General features: G+C 42.3%; 1 protein-coding gene across 1 annotated transcript in view; it reads left to right on the forward strand.

The window, feature by feature from the left end:
• Positions 1-22,851, forward strand: part of LOC131219938 (uncharacterized) — a 237,233-nt gene that overhangs the window by 124,031 nt on the left and 90,351 nt on the right. Inside the window, exons 28-30 of the mRNA XM_058214923.1 lie at positions 15,554-15,703; positions 16,300-16,418; positions 17,366-17,576. Coding sequence (XP_058070906.1) covers positions 15,554-15,703; positions 16,300-16,418; positions 17,366-17,576 — 480 coding nt within the window. The remainder of the gene's footprint in view (positions 1-15,553; positions 15,704-16,299; positions 16,419-17,365; positions 17,577-22,851) is intronic.

The raw sequence follows: 22,851 nt of genomic DNA on the forward strand, positions 1-22,851 counted from the left end.
TGAACTTGTTTTTATTAATTAATTAATCAATTTCGAATTTATTAGAATTTATTTCTATTTTCTGCTTTCTTTCCTTGTGGATTCGAGAAGTCTCTGTGAGGAGTCCAAAGAAGCTCCGTGGATTCGGAGTAGTTATCCTCATCACGTTCATCCCTGCGTCAAGAAGTCTGCAAATTAGGGACAGATTGAAGGATGAGGTTCCTGCAGTAATCGCAGTGGGACACCATGTTTATGCCAAATCGCTGCACAGCGATATCAATCGGGACTGCATTGTGGACCAATTTCCAACTGAAAATGGATATTTTTGGGGGAGGAGTTTGTTCTAGAGCCACTTGATCAAGGGGACTTCCGGATGTTGCACCCTCATGGCGATCCAAGCTGATTGCAAGGAGAATCTACCTGACGAGCTCAAATCCCATATAAGCTTATCCACACGGTTGGACAGGGCAACCTGAGAAGCTGCAACAATCTGCATGGCTGCAGGGGAGATGTAACTTTGAATATCTGAGAGATTCCACTGACCAGTGAGTGGGTTAAAGTCACTGACTATAACAAAAAGAAGGTGGGGAGGAACAGGTCTCGCGATTGCAGTGGCAAGGAGACCGCGGCCTGACCAGTTTTGAACCCAAAAGTTGATCTTACCTTTACCGATGAACCATCTAGAGTGGCGGAGAGCGAATGGGAGAGCCTTGAGGATCTCTTTCCAGACTGATGAAGAAACAGTAGAAGCTACTCCTTTTTTTAAAATGAACTTCCATAAGTATTTAGCTGAGAAGAAAGTAGCCCATAAGGATTTGCTCTCCAACAAGTTCCAGCACATCTTCACTCTAAAGGCCTGCATGACGTCTTCAAACAGCCTGATTCCCAGGCCTCCTTAAATAGGGGAGAAAATCTTCATCCATTTAACCCAGTGCCTTTTATGACCTTCTTCTGAACTGCCCTAGAAAAAATTAGCCAAAGCTCTATTCAGAGTATTGCAAACATATTTTGGAATGTGGATGGCTGAGAGAAGATGAACTGGGATGCTTAATAGAACGTGTTTAATAAGTGTCAGTTTAGCAACCTGATTGAGAAACTTTGCTTGTCAGCCCTCAATTTTGTTGGTGATTTTCTAGACGACCGGCTGCAATAATGGGCTCTTAATCTTCCCTTTGGATAACGGAACTCCCAAGTAAGTGATTGGCAGGGAAGTCTGGGCGTAACCTGTGATGCTTGACAAACATTGGGCTTTGCTATGAGTTGATTTCTTAGGGGTAATAAAGACCGTCTTTGCTGCGTTCACCCGCTGACCCGAAGAGGATTCATACTGATGAATTAACTCCTACATTTTACACACATTAGATAGCCAGCCATTGAGAAAAAGGATTGCATCATAAAAAAAAAATAGGTGAGTATTTAATGGACAATGCTGGGAAAGGCTAAATTTTTGGTAGATCCCTGAGGAAAACAACATGGAGATGCCCCTGCTTAGGACCTCAGTAGCTAAGATGAAGACAGAGGGAGAAATAGGGTCACCCTGCCTGATCCCTCTTTTGGCTTGGAAGAAACCAAAACTCCTTCCATTGATTAGAATGGAGAACCAGACATCTTTCTAGCAGTGCTCAACCTAAAGAATCCATTGATGATTGAAGCTGAATTTTCATAAGACTAGAGAAATGAAGTCCTATTCCAAGCAATCGTACACCTTCTCCATATGCAATTTGATGATGAAATTACCCCCATAAACTCTACGATCAATCTCCTGAATCATCTCACAGGCTATTGAGACATTTTCAGATATCAGCCTACCCTTGACAAAAGCCCCTTTGTCATGCCCCAAACTTCGAAAACCGGGCTCACAAAATTCCCGATCGTCGAATCTGGTGCCAACAGCCTCCGTAGTACCCCATTCTCGGCACCCAGCGTCTATACGCCAAATTCCGATCTTGGGATCCTACAAGGAGGATTTTCTAATGTACATTTAACTCGTAATAAACATAACCACAAGTATACCCAAATCACAAAGGCAACATCATCATCACATATCCACTAATATAAACATTTGAATACAATCTGAAAGGGAAATACATATATCAAAGTCAAAGCTCCAAAAGACCGCTACACGCTCCATGCTCGATGTTGTTGCAACCTAATGCCACCTGCATACATCTATCATGTATAAGCTTATAGAAAGCTTTGTGGGTGGTGAAAGTGTGTGCGCAAGATAAGTGTTAAGTATGTAATACAATGCCATAAATCATACAATATTGAAATCGGTGGAAATACTGACAAGATCATGAATCATACGATATCAGAGTAAGCGGAAATATACTGATAAGTCCATGAGTGCCATCAGTCATACCAAGGTTATGCGATGCAAGGCATGAATGTAACGGCAATATCAATGCAGAAACATGGCAACCCAAAATGTAAAATGCTGTGGATGTAATGCAATATGCGGTGCGAATGAAATGAACAAGCTGGAGTGAATCTGGGATGATAGTACGTAGTATCACAGGCTATGGGGTCCATCACAAGGGACTTCTATCCAAATTAGTCCCATACTTAAATTTGGATAGTCAGAATCAATGTGGTAAACTCCTGATCTCAGGTTAGTCGCGCGCCCCAACCGAAATCTTGGCCATTGTGAAGGTACACGTAAGAAATAGTTGCGCACCACTAACCCGAGTGGATAGTGAATGAATGAATGAATGAGTATGCAACTCCTGCTCAATAAGTCCACATATCAGTACGGATCCTCTCTGAAAAATCATTGAGGTCTATTACACTCCAAACTAGATTGCCACCCCATCACGCGCAACAAGGTGAGTGGAAGAGACCTCACTACCCACCTGCCAATATCGGGCCCTGCTCGTCGATAGCGGACCCATTCCTCGAGCTGGTCAAACTCAGCCTAGCTTTGCCTCCTCCTCTTGGGCAAGTAAGGTCGCACCCCTTCTAACCGACCATGACACAGTGGGAGACGCGGCCTAACGGTATATGGCCCTCATGTTCATGCGTCCACTCGGTCTAGACGTTGGAGCAACCTCTGGAACCAAGAGGGTTTAGGAACTTTCACCTAGGGATATCTATAGCACCCTATGTAGAACAGATTTTCGATATCCCATCTGGTCGTCCATAATATGCCTGTAGAGGCTATGGCCCTGATGTCGCTAGGGCATACAGTAATCACAACACATAATACAAGATGCATGAGTCACACAGTCCAATCATGCATCAATCATGCCGTATCATGCGCTCATGTGGAGCAACTCGCCCTATCAGGGAGTTCCATGAACAAACTGTCATATGCAATGGTCAACCATATCTCATAATTAAACATGCAGATGATGCGTATGGGCATATATCATAATGTTATGCTATCACATACTCATAATCGGTATCAATAACTGGCATCAACAATCGGCCTCGACAATGTGGACGTTTAACCAACATTACCCCAAAAGAATGGCCCACATAGAGCCTAACATATAGTGGACTCATGGCCTCACACAAGGACCTAATATAGAACACCATGGGCCTCACTCAAGAGCTTAATACACATCACGATGGGCCTCTCACATGGGCCTCATATACATCATAATGGACTCCATCGCCTGGCCCTCAAATGCATCATAATGGGCCTCAACTACAGGTCGCATATACATCATATAGGTCTCGAAAATCGGCCTTGACAATTGAAATCGGCCTCAACAATCAGAATTGACACTCGGAATCAACCTCGATACTCGGCCTCGACAATCGAAATCGGCCTATACAATCGGCCTCGACAATCGAAATCGGCCTATACAATTGACCTCGACAATCGGAATCGGCTTCAATATGTGGCCTTGACAATCGGAATCAGCTTATACAATCAGCCTCGACAATCGGAATCAGCCTTGATACTTGGCCTCGACACTCGGCCTCGACAATCGGAATCGGCCTATACAATCGGCCTCGACAAATCGAAATCGACCTCGATACTCGGCCTTGACAATCAAAATTGGCCTATACAATCGGTCTCGACAAATTGGAATCAGCCTCAACAATCAAAATCGCCTCAATAATCGGTCTCGACAATCGGAATCGGTAATCGGCCTAACCAAGGGCTTAAGGGAAGGCCACAATGAGGACTTTCAACCATCATTACCCATCAATGTAGATATTTAACTAACATTATTCCCAAGGAGTGGCCCATACCAGGGATTCATACACAACGTAACGGGCCATACATACATCGCATTGGGCCTCAACCATGGGCCTCGAATACATCACAATGGGCCTTCCCCATAGGCCATGAATATGTCACAATGGGCCTTACCCAAGGGCCTCGAATACATTACAATGGGCCGCACTACATGGGCCGGAAGCACATCTCAATGGGCCTCATCATATGGGCCATAATCACATCACATCAAGCCTTGCCCATGGGCAACGAATACATTTACAACGAGCCACATACCTGGGCCTATATACATCACAATGGGCTGCATCTTATGGGCCACAATTACATCTCATTGGGCCTTACCAAATGGGCCACAAATACATTATGGTGGGCCTCATGGATCTGCCATAGATTTATCAAGGTGGGCTTTATAGGTCAGCCCCTATAGTCCAAAAAAATAAATGGACAAATTACCTACAATGCATACCCCAAGGTGGACCTGTTGCACCACCAAAATGGGCCTAACGGGGTAGCCTATAATCCAAAAAAAAAAACAGATGGGCAGCCTGAATCATACATCACGGCGGGCCACACAAATGGACAGCAAGGATAAAAACATACATATCATGGTGGGCCTTGAAATGATCTGAAAATAGGGTGGACGGTGTGGATACCACACCTACATCATGTGGGGTCCCACTGTCCATGTAATGGACGGACAACGTGAATAAAACACTGGCATCATGGTGTGGCCCACCGTCAGATGGACGGTTAGGATAAAACACATACCTCGAGATCAGGCCCCACAAAGCCCTGATGACGTACTACAGCAGCTAAAAAGCTGGGGCCCACCATCCAATAGGCTGGACGGTGTGGAAAATAAAACACATACATCATAGTAGGGCCCACCGTCCAGACAGTTGGACGGTGTGGAATATATATAACATAAAGGTGGGCCCTACCTGTCCAAGGTGTTGGACGGTATGGATTTAACACATACCACATGGTGGGGCCCAGAGATGGATGGTTGGCCTGGATACATAGTATAAGGTGGGCCCCACTAGCAAATGAATGAATGGTTTGAATAAAACAATGCATCAGTGTGGAGTCCACCGTCCCGGCCAATGGATGGCTTGGATGAAACCATACATCTTGGTGGCTACTCAAAGCTCCTGCTCGTCCCAGATAAATGAATGGACGGTGTAGATATAACATACACATAGTGGTGGGGTCCACACATGTGGCCCACCAAATATAATACATATATATATATATATATATTTAAAGGGGAGTCTCCAGCGTCCAGGAAGAGATGGACGGCTAGGACATAAAATTCATACATCAAGGTGGGTCCCATCCCACACGTGCAGCATGTGTGGGGTGGGTCCCACACGTCTGTTGGATGGACGGGTGGAGAAAAGCATACATCATGTTGGGCTTCACAAGCACCATCCAGATGGATGGTGCAGATACAAGATAAATGCATTATGGTGGGTCCCACCCTCACACATACCACACGTGTGGGGTGGGCCATAACCATGGAGTATGGACGGACGGTCTGGATACAGCCGTACCTCCCAGTGGGGCCATAGAGCTTTGACGTCAATCCAGTAGCGTTCTCTGTTGCGTGGGATCCATTGACTAGATGGACGAATGGCATAGATGAAATACGTACATTAGAGGTGGGTCCACATGTGTGGCCCACCTCAGCTGTGCATCGAGCTGACATTTGTGTTTTCCTTTCATCCAGCATCTAGATCTCAGACGGACGACGTGGATTCCATCCGCGCATCAGGTGGGTCCATTCTAGATGGACAGACGGTGTGGATGAAATCCACATGCAGGTGGGTCCCACGTGGTGGCCCACCACAATTTTAATCAAGCAGATATTTTTTTTCCTTCAAAATGGGGGCTGCCCAAATGAGCAGCTAGGTGGCTGCAACGTGGGCCCAGTTTGGTCCACTTGGTTGGACCGTGTGGATCATACATCATCATGGTGGGCCACACACCTCATCATACAAAAAGGTAAAAGAGAGAGAGAGAGAGAAAGAGAGAGAAAGATAAAGAGACGTGAGAAGGGGAGGGACCCCGCCACTATGGGCATTCCCTATACAACACATACATCAAGATGGGTCCCACCAATGTGGGCCCTTAAATCATAAAAGACAAATACAAGATCACCCACCTTTGATCACTTCTTCCTTCTTTCGCCAACACGATCTAGAGCTCCATGGGGATGATTCTAACAGTTGAGATGTTCTTTGGATGGTGGAGATGGGAGGTAGGGAGTGGGTCACACAAAGCTCTCTCTCATGGAGCTCTCATGGACGTTGGGTTGCTTGCTTGAAAATGGGAAAATGAGAGAGAGAGAGAGGATGGGATGTAAAGAGAGAGAGAGAGAGAGAGGGTTGGGTGATGGAGTGAGTGATGTGTACTTGACATGTAAGGGTGTGTAAGAGAGAGAGTTGACTTTAAGGATGGTGTTGTACTTGACATGATGTGGTGATTGATGGGATTGATTTGATTAGAGATTTTCTCGGTATTTGCAATGTGCAGCATTTTCCTCGAACTGAACGCGGGCCCACATCTCCTAGCCAGAGTATTGCCTCGACACGCGAGACACGGCGTTGGAACCGCGGCAACGATGCAATCGTAAGGGTACAACTTTCGAGTCGAGCCAACTTTGATATACGAGACATGACTCAGGATTGTGCGTAAATGCTAATAATAGATCACAGGTCGCCAGAATTCGACCAGGAGACCGCGGAAGCTTATGGAACAGTACGGGCTAGGATACGGGCCTCACACCTTGCTCAGAAAAGATAAGGGAAGGAAGGAGAAGAGATAGCCTGGATGCCATAATTTTGGAGAAGATTTTCATGATGCAATTACAGACTGATCGGTCTGTAGTCTGTAATTTACTCTGAGTTCTTCTTCTTTGGAATTAAGTAAATTTGAGTGCATTGGGAGGCCCTAGGAATGGGGCCTCCCATGAGAAATTCCTTGGCTGCTTCAAACAGATCCGAGCCTATCACACCCTAGCATGAAGAATAGAAAGCACCGCCAAATCCATCAAGCCCAGATGCGCTATCAATCGGGATTGACACCACTGCTAGCTTTACCTCCTCATGCGCGAGGGGACTTAAGAGAAAAGAGTTCATTTGTTCACTAACTAAACTTGGAATGAAGTTGAGAATTTGCTAGTTTGGCGACACTCCTTCAGACGAGAAGATGGACTTGGAATAGTTTTCAGCTAGTGCTCCAATTTCGTCCATGCTTTCAGTGAAGTCTCCCACGTCCGTCTTCATCTTGGAAATAGCCAGCTTTTTGTGTCTGATTAGGACTGAGTTATGAAAGAATCTTATGTTCCTATCACCTTCCTTAAGCCACTGATTCCTTGATTTTTGTTTCTAGTATATTTCCTCTTGCAGCAGCGCTTTATCCAACCTAGCATGGGCCAGGTTAACCTTCAACTAATTGGATTCTAACTGCATGGAAGTGAACTTATTCTTAACCCTTGATACCTCCTCTTCTGCCTCCTAGACATTTTTATGGATATCTCCAAAGACCTCTTTGTTCCAGATCTTTAACTTGGTCTTGAGGATTTTCATGATGTGGAATTTGTACATGGGAGTGGCTGTAACTTCATTGTTCCAACAGTCAGAAACTATTTTGATGAAGTCCTCATGGATAGTCCACATGCGCTGAAACTTGAACAGGTGGGGGAAATTCGTAGGGATAGCATGACATGTGAGGAGCAGGGGAGAGTGGTCAGAGTGAGATCTGGTGAGATGTTCTACCTTGGAAGTAGGATAAACTTGGAGCCACTCTACATTGATGAATAATCTGTTAGCCGAGCCCAACGACGACTTCTACCAGCTCTGTTGTTGCACCAAGTAAACTGAGAGCCCGTATATCCCAAGTTAATCATGGCAGTATCATTGACCATGTTCTGAAAGTCATTCATGACCCCGGTCATTTGGGGTAGCCCTCCCAGCCTATCATCAGGGGATAGGGTGGTGTTGAAATCCCCACCTATTAGCCAGGGACCTTTGGTGCATGCATGGACAGCTCGCAACTCGTCCCATAAGGACTTTCTCAGGTCTCTTGAGCAGCTGGCGTAGACAGTAGAAATGGTGATGGGCTGAGGAAAGGCTGCTGAGGAAAGCCGGATGGTGATGCATTCGGAGAAGGTCCTCACTAGCTGGAGATGGATGGAGTGAGTGGTCAAAATCTAAATTTTGTTGCCTGTTGTGTCATCAGATGTTTGATTAGCAAAACCCAGCTTGGTAGCCAGAATCTCTAATCATAGGCTCCTGAAGAAGAAGAATATACGGCCTGTGTTTCTTGACTAGCCTTTTCAGGTAGCGGGAAGTTGGGGCATTACCTACCCCTCTCACATTCCAGGAGATTATACTAATCATCAGTAAACCACCCTCTATTCTTAGCCCGTTTCTGCTTACCCTTCAGTCTTTGGCTCTTTCTTTTAATCAAACAGAGTTTCTGCTTGAGTTTGCTAGCTGTTTTTCCTTCTTTTTTTTTTTCCATGGAGAAGCTCCTCTACCTCACTGTTAAATCCTGATAATGAAGAATTTCTAGAGTTCGAATCACCTTGGATGTCCACCCACAATTCCAGTTCACTTGTTGACTTAGCCTGAGGGTGGTTCTGCGTAAGCGGATTCTGCTGGGCTTCACATTCCCTAGACAGAGAGACTCTCGGATCCTCACCTTCAACTTGGGACGTAACCTGTTCTTTAGCCAAACCCTAGCTCAGGGGGTCATGTTCTCGAGGGAAAGTGAGATTCCAGCAGCTCATGAGACTGCTACTGATGCCCGTAATCTACTAATGTCTAGTGTCTGGCTGTTCTGCCTCACCTCTGATTCCTTAAAGAGCCCTTTTATACCTGACAACCACATCTCCCAAGCTTCCATTATGTCTGGTGTCAGGTGGGGCCAATGGGCTGTAACATCCCAAAAAATTCCATACTAAGACCCGAGCACCACCTCAACCAGAATTCTCTTAGGACTCAATCCTTTAGAAATTAAACATGAATTAACTAGCGCTAAACTCGATTACCTGTGAAATTAGCACCAACCACTTTAAATACGATCTGTAAGACCCAAAACCTGTAGAATCGTTAGTGCTACATTATCCTGAAATCTAGGATTCAACTCTAAACACAGTTGCTCTCGGGAATATTTTGAAACTTTGTTTCGGACCTGGACCGCATGTCAAAAGTCTGATAACAATAAACTTAGACAATTATGACCGTCTAGTTGGACTTGACAATCACCTCGAAAATCAAGTCCAGATGATGTCCTGAGACGATTTGCTTGAGTCTGGAGTGAAGAGTGTGAGAAAGGTGAAGTTATTTAGAAATTAAATATGAATTTAAGTAATCTGAGTCGTGTCGCTTGCGCGCCGATTTTAAGCATTCTGACCGTTGGATTTTGACCCAAATTCACCCTCGGATCAGGGAAGATGGCCCACACATGTCAAAGTGCTTGTGGCCCTGATCGAGTTTCGGTGACCATTGAACTGAAATTGGTCCACCATGGGCGATCTGGAAACCCGATCGGACTGAAAACTTAACTTGCTTAAGATCCAATATTAGTGAGCTTAAGTCCGACCGCATTCAGTAAGAGGACCTCCAGAAACGCTCCATTAAATTGAAATAAACCCGATTTGGTTATAACCTAAGTATACCTTAGCCCTGGGGCTAATTCCATCAATTTTAGGCCTATATAAAGACCTTAAACCCTCACTCTCAAATTCCATACGAATTTTTCAAACCCTAACTAAAAGAGAGAGAGGAAAAGAGAGAGAAAGAGAGAGAGTAGTTGGTGAATCATCTTGGGATTCTTCCCAATTACCCTGCGTACCTAATCCATCGCATCTGAATCATTATTCTGGTGATTCTAATCTCATTTTTGGGTAAGTCAATCGAACCCTAACCTGTTTTGGAACTTAGAATAGTCTAAGTGTTGATGTAGCTAATCTAATTCATGTTTTAGGTTACCTATTCGCCGTTGACGAAGACTTATCGTCTAAATCAAATCCGTTGTGCAATTTCTGGTTTAAGGTGTGGACTATATTCGTATAGGTTATGATTTTCAAAGCTTTCAATGTCAGTTAATGATTTATTACTGACGTGGGTGTCATTTCACATGCCAAATGCGATAGCTATTTTGTTTTATGTATATAGATAAGCTATGTTGTGAATAGTGTGATTCATGTTTTTGTTGAAATGTTTGTATGCATTTGCAATTTGACGTTGTGATTGCTATGATTATTTATTGTAAGGATATGGTTGTTATCTATACGACAACTCCTTGTCAAAAGGATTTGCCCTAATATGTAATATGGCTGACATATGTGATGTATGTTGCCAAGTATAGTCTAAGTGCTTGTGAAAATGTCCGAATAAGTTTGTATTTAGTAAGGTGTGAATTATGAGGGAGTTGAGATGTGAAATCCCAACTACTTCCTTATATGTACTATTTCCTCCATGAATTGCTTAGTCTAACTATCCATGTTAACTATGTGTATGATTTTCTCCATGCAAGTTATTAATTTTACTGCTTTACTTATGAAATGCATGTGTATGGATTCTCGTTATCTTGCATCTTATAATATGTTTGCTATTATAGTTGAATGCGTATGGGGCCACGTTATGGTCAGGCAATCGGTAACAAGCTTTGAGTTCGTGGTTGAGGTCGCTTTCGCCACGTAGGACGTGTTTGACGAACCCGAGTCGTATTACGGTTGTCGGCAGTGGTTTGGCCACACGGAGTGTTTACGCACTTCATGTCGTTCAACTCAACGTGCGCTCATGCTAGTCGAGCTCGTCAAGTAACCCGATTGGCCCGATGAATGTTCACTATAGATGCTCCTGTTTGAATCTAGGGTACCAAACTTACCAGTACAATCCCGTTAACCATGGTACCTCGATCCGCTAAGACTCATAAGCCAGGCATGGTGGTATGGGATACCGTGGTCGAGTTGTCGGCCTATGCTAGGGTGACGAGCCTCCCTGTAGTGACCAGTGAGCAAACCAGACTCGTGAGCCGATTATGATGGTATGGGACACTATATTCGTGTTGTCGGCCTACATTGATTGGTGACGAGTCCTTTATAGTGATCTTGAGCATACCGTGATACTGCATTGAGGCGACGAGCCTTATTGTAGTAACTAAGGTATGAGTAGGCATGCATTGATTGGTGATGAGCCCTTTGCAGTGACCTAGAACCATAACATCGTATCAGATTGTCTAGGACTGACGACCCTAGAATGGATCATTGTTTGGGAATTGATATAGGGAAGGTACCTTAGCTTCCCAATCCTGCTGTATAAAAAGGACTAATAAAAACTTGGTAATCATGTTCATGCACCGCATTGCATGTGCCTTGGCGTTGTGGAGCACTATGGGAAGTTGTCATGCGTACCGTAAGATGAAGACGCTGAGGGAGTGCAGGCGAGGGCATGCATCATTTCTACATACATCCTTGCATTAACAAGAGTAATTAGGACATGTTTGATTGTACTGCTTAATTGAATTGATAACATGTTAACTTTTACTGTATAGTTCCACTGAGTTGATCACTCACTCCCACGTTCTGGGACGGTGTTTAAACACCAACCAGACTCTGTCATAGATGCAGATGATGATGCGACCCACGAGGCAGAGCAGGAGTTTGAGGATGATGAGGAGGCGTTCTCCTTTATGCAGTTCTCAGGCGGGTTCATGTGAGCCGTGTCCTGAGCTACAGGGATTCAGGGTTTATTTTGTAATGGTTTATTTCATGTTGATACTTGTACCTTGAGACAAACACTTGTAATTATGACCTGGCAGAGCATACATATCTCAGGGACTTATATTGATATATACATATTTCTTTAGACTTCCTCTTGCATATTTTATCTGTCCCTGGATTATGTTTGCAGTTTTGGCTTAATCTACTTCATGTTTTATGCACTAATACAGACAACATATATTCATCACTACATATGTTGCATAAGTGATGTTTTGGAACTCGAGAGCTGAGTTATGCTCGACCCCCGAATTTCAGGGTGTTACATGGGCAGGGGTGTGTAGCTAGGTTAATGGGTAGTTAAGGGGGTGGGCTATATTCAAATTGGACAGATTAGTTGGGAAGGAGTTTTCGACAGGTTTGAAGTGATGGGGGGGCTGGTAGGACGAGGTTGTAGCAGCAAGGGAATTGGAGAAAGGCTAGTAGGTTGTGATGGTTGATGCCTATGATGATTGAGAGCTTCCTTAGAGGGAGGGGATTACAAGCACCTAGTGTTAGGTTGGATGGGCATGTCCAGAGTTTGGTGATCTTGGAGGGGAGTAGACCATTGAATGGGGATAGGGAGTTGATAAGGTTGCTCTATAATCTCTGGTAATGAGGGTGCAGGGGCTATTGGCTGGGACCGCGAGTCAATGAGGGAAATTGGAAGGGGGCTCCTCGGCTGGGTGGGTGCTCCCTCAGAATTGATGTTCCCTTCTCTCGTTTGATGGTCGGATGTAGCAGTCGGAACGTTCTGCTGATTGGTAAAAGCCCTGGCAACCCATTGTTTGGTGATTTCCTGGGGCTTAATGGTGTGAGCTTCTGAGTTATGTTGCCCTCCCATAGATTGGCCACACATTTCAACTGAAACAAAGATTTGATGAGATCTGCCATCTACCAGAAGGGTCATTTTCTTGAACTACGTAGCATCCGGGTGAGGAATGATCATGGCCCTAGCAAACCAGCGATTTGGGCTTTCTATCGAACACCTGTCAAGCTCAAGAACGGACCCCATTTGTTCAGCTATTTGGCCTATATTGTGCTCACTCCAGGCATGAATGGGAATCCCTTCGATTCAAATCCAAGAGCCCCTTCCTGGAATCAGAGAAGCCGGTCCCCAGGATCTCGTATTCTTCAATGCGATTTTGCTTTGAAGGAGTCTATCCCTAGAGAAGGCAATGAGACTCTCTCTGGATTCAAACTTGAATAGGTACCCAGTAGCTGACAAGCGGAAAATCTCCAGGCAAGTGTTGTTGAATGGAGAGGATCGAATGCCGCCATATAGGGCTTCAATTGCATCGTCCAACCTAGGGCTGAAAGTCAGGTTGGTGCTCAACCCTAACCCAACCCAAGGTTCCTATACCTCAACCCTAACCCAACCCAACCCAACCTCGGGCTCAGTCGGGTTGGCCGGGTTGGTCGAGTAGATATCTGCTAATATTTTCATTACTACATTAGTTTATTATATTTTCAATATACATCTTATTTTTGTACCTATAATTTTATTGATTATATATGTAGTTATTTATCGTAAAAAAGTTAATTTTTTCTAAACAAACAATCTAATATATAGGACATTTTTTCTAAACAAACAATCTAATATATAGGACAATTACTCCTTTAAAAGTCATATTGTGTATCAAGCAATCTATTTGGGAGAGAAAAATCTGGTGTATCTTGTTAGCTTTGGTAATCGAAAATGACATGGACCAATGAAACCTGGCAGCATTAGAATTTCATGTGCCTGCAACATAGATGATCCGCACTCAATTATATCTAATTTATAAGGAACTTATATATTGATCAGGTTTGGATTTGATCGGGCAACCCAAGACCTCAACCCGAACCCAACCCAAGTTTAATCGAGTTGGTGTTTATATGGCCCAAGCCCAAGACCAAACCCGATACATTCTGCCCAAGCCCAACCCAATGTCAGGTCGGTCAAGGGTCAGTCGGGTTGAACCCACCCAACTTTCAGCCCTAGTCCAACCCCGATAGTTCTCCGATCAGGGCATAGGAGAGTGTGGCCCTCCCTTTATCCAAAATCCATGTGGGCACTACAATGGATTCAGTTAGCTTGGGGGGCTGGAGAGGCTTAAGCACTTCAACAAATGAGGGGTTGGGGCTTTCATCCGCTCTTCGCGAATGGACTGCTGCGGCCATTGGATGGACCTTCTAACCTAGGTTGGGGGGTTGGGATTCAAACCGGCTTTCGGAATGAGGGGTGGGGAAGAGGAGGGGCCCATACGCTGGATGGCATCGTTCACTACCATACGCCTCGTGAAGCATTTCTTTTTGTTGATAGGGCTTCTTCCTTCTTCTTTAAACAGACAAAACCATAGCCCTTCTTCCTCCCCATGATTGCATGGCTAGGGATGTAAACATCTGATATTTCCCCACATTGGCCAAATCTCTTTCTGACTTCCTCCACTAAAATGTTAAAATCGAGGTTACCAACAAAGAGGCTCCCCTTCTACCTTTGAGCGTTTATTGCGAACAGGGCGCCAATCCTCTTCGTGGGGTCCTTTGGGAGGAATGGCGTGGTGAGCGTCCGACATTTCTCAAACCATCACTCCGATAGAGGGAGATTCTTTAATCCAAAAGTAGCATCCAAAAGTAGCTTGTTTGGATTCATGAAAATGAAAGTAAACATTGTTTCCCATCAAACTCACTTTGTATTTTTTTGTCAAGCCTTTTTTTTTGTGAGAATCCATGAAAACACCATTTCCACCTTTTGGTGTCGCTAGAAATAAACAAATTTATTTTCCCATCTCAACTCAACGCAGATCTATGGCACATTAAACTACCTGAATGTCTAAGTGTTAAAAATCCATATATAGTGCTAAAGATCCCCACCTAAGTTTAGGAACTGGTGCTGAGTTAACACGGGCCACATAGCAGCCCGGTACCACCGCAATCGGTGAGCCACCTGCGAAGGAAATATCATGCTGGTTACTCTGTTTTCCTTTCTTTAATTTTCTGCCCTTCCTGTCTCCTACTACGAACCTTGCTAGTGCATTCGTCTCATGATCTTCTCCTGTAGGTTTTATGAGTGACCAATATCGGTGATAACCTTCAGTGATCCAATTCCAAGTAAAAGTAAAAGAAAAAGCTTGCCTCTCTCCCCCTCATGCATATCCTTAATTAGGACAATATATATTATCTTGAAATTCTTTTATTTTCTAGCACCCATGAGATTAACTATTTAGGGACCCTCTTGTAAGCATTATCTAAGTCAATAAAGACCATGTAGAGATCCCTCTTCTTCTTCCTATATTCCTCCACTGATTGTCTAAGTAGGCAAATAACTTCAATGATAAACCTCTCTGCCATGAAACCAAACTGATTTTTTTATACGCTCATGCCTTACTCCTTGCTCAATCGCTCTTTCCAATAGTTTCATAGCATGGTTCGGAAGTCATAGTGAATTAGTGAATCGACCACTACTAATTGGATGGCTACAATAGTCCTATATATGGACTATCCATGTGATGACTTACCAATTCAACAGTCCTAATAATCCCTTGCTAGTCCATTTGTAGCATTCCTCTAGAAGTACATTGTAGCACATGTAAAAGTTCAACATTGACTAATAGTATTGAGTTCTTGTCCAGATTTCGAACCGACTGTCAGGACTCGACGAAAGAAGAACAAGACTGCTTTGGCTGTTGAAATTTTGGCTTCTATTTTTCTGAGCATTGTATCTGTTTTTGTATTTTTTATTTGGAGGAGGAGTAAAAGGTTGAGTGCTGATAAAGCTGAAGGTAATTCCAATGTTCGTAAATAACTAAAAGATAACAAAAATGAAATTTCAGAAATGTTAATGTAATACAGTTCAAGAGTACATTAAAGGTGTGTTTGGATGTACCACTGAATCACAGTTGGGTGTTTTTACAAACCACAAGATTTGGTGCTAGCCTATCAAATCGTCTTTAGTAAGTGGGGAAATCCAAATGTAGCCTAATTCCGTGTTTGGATGCACAAGTCAACTGAATTGCAAGAGTTCTATCTTATTAAAAGGAAATGAGAATTCAAAGCGCCCAGATCCTCAACATGAATGTTAAGGAAACTAAAATATGATGCTTTCCACTTTATTAGATGATTGATTGCAATTCAATTTGATAGTGCATCCAAACACGCTAAATGTGCCAATCCCATTCATTGGGTTCAACATTTTTCAATTGGATTTATTTTTAATTGCTTAATTGTTTCCTGTGATTGCTAAAAATGACATACAAATCCAATGAACAATTAAAATAAATAGAACTTGGATTGCCAAATGGTAAAAATGTTTCTAAGCCCATGTATGATATTGAAGTGAACGTTTGAATGCAACCTGCCATTTTATGTGTATCTGCAGAGTTTCTAGGAATGGGTCCCAAACCAAACACTTTCAGTTACGGGGAACTGAAGACCGCCACCAAAGACTTCAGTCCAGCAAATAAGCTGGGACAGGGAGGATTCGGGCCCGTTTTTAAGGTCAGTTTGCTTTTATTGTATTTAAGCTACAATGATCAAAATATTTGAATGGTCTGAGCCTCAGTATTACGATTGCGTGCCCGTGGAGGCCCGCTATGGATAAGGAATGCCTACTTCTTGATAGAAGAATCCTTAACCTCGGATGGATAGCCTACATTAGATAGGGAAAAAAAAAAGAGCCAATTGCTCACATTCAATGGAACCAAGACCAATAGTCAACCATCTTTAGTGCTGGGCATCAGATTAGTGGTGTGGATCACATCCAAACCGTTCACTTAGGTTCCCCAGACCTAGTCTTCCTCAACCCTGCTGATCTCCCAAGGACTGCTAGGGGCTCACTGGTCCTAAACAGAGCGGGGGTGGACCAGATTCGGCACTGCCGGCCCAAAAAAGGGATCGGTTAAGCTATCCCTACCCCGCCTTGTCTGCCTCCTTCCGGCCAGTCTATGGGCCGATCCCCCTCCTCATCTAGGCCATTGTCCTCCTTGCCGCTGCTGCCGCTGATCTCTTTGGCTTTTCTGCCGGCCAGAGCCCTTTCTCTGCTGCTGCTGCTGCTTGCCTTTTGGGGTCGTAGCTGGGCCCGTTCTTTTGTTGCCCTTCCTCAGCCCTAGTCCCCTCTCTCAGTTTTCCTTCCTCTCTCCTCTCTTTTGTCTTTCATATACGATAGGCTGGACCCGCTCTTTTTGTACCGGGCATGCCCGAATGGTTGTACATTTTGTCCATCTTATATATACAGTTGGTAGCCTGTTCTACTTTTTGCATATATATATATATATATATATATATATATATATATATATATATATATATATATATATATATATATATGAAGAAGAAGAAGCATTTTATTTTATTTTTTTTCAAATTGTCACACACTTTTGTACTATTTCAATTGCTAAATGGAAAATGCTTGTAAGGAAAACCCATTGATCTGATTTGCACTACAGGGCACATTGCTAGACGGGCAAACAGTGGCTGTGAAGCAACTTTTGGTGGCATCTCCCCAAGGAAAGAGTCAGCTTCTAGCAGAGATTGCAACTATATCTGCCGTCCAACATCGGAACCTCGTGAAGTTGCACGGATGCTGCATTGAGGGAGCAAATCAGCTCCTTGTTTATGAGTATTTGGAAAACAAGAGCCTTGATCAAGCACTCTTCGGTACGATACTGTCCTTTCCCTTCTCAATGAAATTATATTCTTGAATGAAACCCAACACTTGCTTTATTATGTCTCATATGCTTTTAGGCTGCGTTTGGTTGCACTCTCTGTTAGGATTTTTGAAATGTAGCAGAATTTAAGGTTTTTCAAATTCCAAATTCTATGTTATTTAGCCTAAAGATCCCAGAATTTTTAGAATGGAAAAATATAATTTTAAGAACTAGAATTACCTTAGATTGATGCTCTTAAATTCTATGTTATTTAGCCTAAAGATCCTAGAATTTTTAGAATGGAAAAATATAATTTTAAGAACTAGAATTACCTTAGATTGATGCTATAAAAAGCATTGTCGATTTGCCAATACCAATCCTTTAAAGAGTAGGTTTCTCCTAGATGAAGGGAAAGTTGAGAGCCAACATGTCAACTCTTGAAGTAGGGCCAAGGGAGATAAATAGGGCCTTCCAAGTGTTTGACAAACCTTTAAAGCTAGATTAGTAGCTAAGGGGTTCTGATAAAAAGAATTGATAGATTATTTTGACACATATTCTCTAGTGCTTAGGATAGCATCCATTAGGATTTTATTTGCGCTAACATTCATATATCATCTTCACATCCACCAAATGGATGTAAAGACTGCCTTCCTGAATGTTGACCTCAATGAGGACATATACGTGGAACAACCCAAATGGTTCATTCTACTAGAAAATGATAATAAAGTTTGTAAATTAATTAAATCTTTGTATGAATTAAAACAAGCACATAAACAATGATATGAGAAGTTTGATTTAAAAATACTATCTCATGGTTTCATGCATAATGTAGCTAACAAATGCATATATTTTGAAGTTGATGGTAACTATGTAATTATTATTTGTCTGTATGTTGATGACAAGTTAATATTTAGTAATAAAATGGAAGGTATAACTGAAACAAAAAAGTTTCTGTCTTCCGTATTCAAAATGAAGGATTTTTTATTTTTATTTTTTCAAAAGAGGAATATATATCATCGGCAGACCTTTACAACTCATTCAGGCCGATGCCAGGCGAACATGCTCTGGCAGAGGCCTATCGTAAATGGAAAAAAAAATTTTATGTACTTGGACATAGCCCAAAATATGGTGCAACACGAATAATGCCTAGACCCACCTTATTAGGGAAAATCGAACCCCTGATCTCAAGAGAAAGCTCCGTGACATGAAGAGCTAGGATGGAGCACTGGAATTTTGACCTCAAACGGGCCATATCATCCGCCGATCCGTTCCCCTCCCTGAGGAAATGACAAAACTTGAATGTCCTAGTGGCCCCCATCCTATCTATTCTTTGAATCCAGAATTTCCAGCACCAACTTGGTTCCAACAAGCCGTTGAGGAGGGCCACCACTATCTTAGAGTCAAATTCGACCTCGACATGGCGAAAGCCCAACTCCAAGCAATGAGCTAGGCGGTTATATATAGCTCTCAATTCTGCTCTTGTAATCGATCCAATTCCATAGCCCACCGAGAAGGCGAAACAAAAATCCCTGTTATGACATCTGCAAATACCACCATCACCAGACATCCCGAGATTGCCTAAGGCAGATCCATCGACGTGAAGTTTCACCCACCCGCTTTTGGGCCTTTCCCAATAAACTATCCTTGAGGAAATTGACGAGAAGGAATGACCTGCAATGCCCAGGTTCTTTAGCCACCGTTGGTCAAACCAAGGGGGTTTCCTACCCTTAGACACCCGCGAGATCAAGGACGACAACCACCTTTTCACCCGAGCAATCACCGAGGATGAACTAGGGGTGGCCTCGTCATATTTGGCCGCATTTCTAGCCATCCATATCTCCCATAAAATTAGGCAGGGAGTGAGAGCTTGAAGCTGGGGGACATACCTCAAATTGCGACGCGGCAGCCACCATTTCCTGACCCAATTCTTAGCTGACGAGGATGGCGAGGGGGCCATGTCGAAAAACAAGGAGAAAAAAGACTAGACCTTGAACGCCAGGTTGCTGCTCCGGAAGAGGTGGTCCATCGATTCGGATGAGACCTATTACCTTGGTCAAGTTGACAGCAAGAACACCTGGAGGCCAGCTGAATTCCTCTCTTCTAGATTTATATGTAGATACCATCATGGGTATCAAAGTTAAAAAAATATAGTGGAGTTTATGTTCTGTGTCAATCTCATTACATTGAGAAGATACTAATCAAGTTTAACCATCTCAATATAAAAGAAGCAAAAACCACATTTGATCCAAGTATCAAGTTGAATGAGAATAACGAAAGAGCAGTTGCACAACCTAAGTATGCAAGTACTATAGGCAATCTAATGTATGTTATGCAATGCACTAGACCAGATATCACATATTTTGTCAGTAAACTTAGTAGGTTTACTACTAACCCCATTGTGGAACATTGGAATGCTATCAGTAAAGTTAGGGCTATTTTACTCAAAGTTTCTAGCTATATTGGAAGGATATACCGATGTAAGCTAGATATCGAGTGCAGTGGACAACAAGTTCATTACAGGGTGAGTATTCACCCTAGGAGGTGCAGTTGTATCTTAGGGATCCAAGAAACAAACCTGCATAACTCACTCAATTATGGAGTTTGAGTTTATAGCCTTAGCTACAAAAGGTAAAGAGGCTGAGTAGCGTAGGAATCTTTTATTAAAAATCCATTTTTGTGTAAAGCCTATACCGGCTATGTCACTACATTGTGATAGCAAAGCCACATTAGCTAGAGCCTACAACGACACTTATAATGAAAAATCTATACATATAAGTCTACGACATGATTATGTAAGACAATTGATTTAAGATAGAATCATTGCAATTTTCTATGTGAAATCATGTAATAATTTAGCTGACCCTTTTACTAAACCTCTAACGAGAAAGGTAATAAAGATAACATCTAGAGGGATGGGGTTGAAACTCTTCAACCAAAGTTCCACCAGTGATGGAAACCCAACCTAAAATTAGAAAATCTCTAAGTTCGGCTTCCATGGATAAAAACAAGTTACCGATATGTGGAAAGTTTCAGTACTAAAATTATATAAAAACTTATCCATAATAGATAAGTGTTAAGCATTACAGGAAGAGGGTTATGTCTTAGAATTATTAATAAAATCCAGTCTAAATGACAAGTGTCTTAATAGTAATGAAGACATTGGAAGGATTTCACCTATGTGAACGTAGGGATGATGCCGTCTCTCATGAGAGTTAGAGTTTCTCTCGGGATCGTTCATGAAATAGGATAAGCACAATGCCATTAATTGTGCTGAGCAAGATTGTGGGAACTTTAATAACACAAAAGTAAATATGTGTATGGTTCTGCGGCTCTGTTATTTAATAATAACTAGTTCAAAGCTACAGCTACCAAAAATTCTGATAGAACTTTAAAATACTAACATTAAGGAAAGATTCATATTGAAAGATATATTTCTTTATGCATATAAATTGTTTATATTCTACCAAATATATATATTTTTATAATATTTTTAATCAAGTGGGGGATTGTTGTGAAAAAAAAAAGGAAGCCTTGATTAATATATATATATATATATATATATATATATATATATATATATATATATATATATATATATATATATATAAGTTTTTTCTTGAAAAACTTACAATTTTGGCATTTTGGGATAATCCCATATTAGAAAGAAGAGAAGAAAAAACAATGTTTATATGTGGCGTGTGTGGAGTACCTTATGTACTTGCTTAAGTGGTTGTAAAGGCATTAATCGTGCACTTTGCACTTGCAACAGGGAATATGTTCAAGTTAACAAGTGATTTGAAAGACACCGGTGTGGCTTTTATAAAGACTAAAAACTAATAGTTGGAGTGAGGTGTAACTCCTCATGCAACATTAATCCAACTTGCACAACAGTCATAAAACAGTCATACAATGGTCACAAAACAGTCATAAATGGTCATAAAACGTCTAGCCAACGAGTCTAAATGGCCAGCATGCAGCAACAATAATCCCACACACACAACGGTCAGATACTGCCAATAACGGCTAGTTTCTCACCAACAGCCAAATAACGTTCATATTGAGTTATGACCCTAAACCATAATGATCAGCCACCCTAGCCTATATAAACAGTACCTGGATGGTTCAACGGACCATCACCAACACCCAAACCACTCTCACTTACAACCTACCCAGAAGAGCAATTGTGTACTCTAATCAGTCAGCAAGGTTCATACGAACCTTAGCGAGAAGACCTCAAGAAATAGACCAACGCAGTGGTCTAGATTTTTCTAATCTGCTTTCTGAAATTGGAATTTTTTTCTTTTATTTATCTGCCAGAAAAAAAATTATGTATACAGAGTTTCATTCGTAGTTCTTCGTATTTGCTGAACACATAACCACACCCAAGGCTCGTCGTATCCTAGAAGCGGTTTGCCTATAACCTATCAACATTCTCAATCATTCTGAAAATGGGTGAATAATGCTTTAAGGATAGCGTGATCACACATGCTTCAGCCTGTCCTTTTATTTTCGGTTTCTTTAATTATTTTTTATTTACAGAAATTGTAAAATCTGTAATTTGTGATAACAACTTTGGAATAAACTTCTTTCAACGTAACAACTCTCCCATCAATCCTCTTCCCATGAAGAACCCCCATGGCTACGTTAGCATCCGCCACGTAGATGAGCCGGATGAAGGTGAAACCCCTTGGTCGTAAGGAGATAGGGTCCTTTGGGACGAACACGTCCCACCAGTTTAACATACTTCTAAAAGATATCTCTCAAATCCTCCTTTGAACAATCATAGGGTAAATTCCCTACAAATGAGGAGACATCCACTCCCTATTCCTTTGCGTTTTTTTTCCCCTCGACAACCGTCCACTCCTGAGCTCTACCGCCACCAATGGATCTATCTTATGATACTTTGCGAATATCAGGAGCATCCATCGATTTCCCTGTTCTAGAAGGGACCCTACCTGTAGGCCGCGCCGCATGAAAGAAAACCTACCTTCCAGAAACCCTACCTTCCAGCACCATGAGGGGTCGCTAGGATGCTTGTAAAGTCATTAAGTTGTAATCATGGATTTAATCTAATTACATGTGTAAATTGTTTACATTTAGGGTTTAAGCTGTAATATGATTACACAGAAACAGTTGTCTCGGTTTAATAACTTGAAATCTATTTACAGCCTTTATTTAATAATTCACTTACAACATAGGTAGGAGTGGTAAATCCTTTAAAAATAATTAAGGGAGATAAAGTTTTTATGTAAGAGAGATCATTGGGATAAGCCCAAATTAATAAA

This window comes from Magnolia sinica, chromosome 12 (genome assembly GCF_029962835.1).
Source record: "Magnolia sinica isolate HGM2019 chromosome 12, MsV1, whole genome shotgun sequence".
Lineage (NCBI taxonomy): Eukaryota > Viridiplantae > Streptophyta > Magnoliopsida > Magnoliales > Magnoliaceae > Magnolia > Magnolia sinica.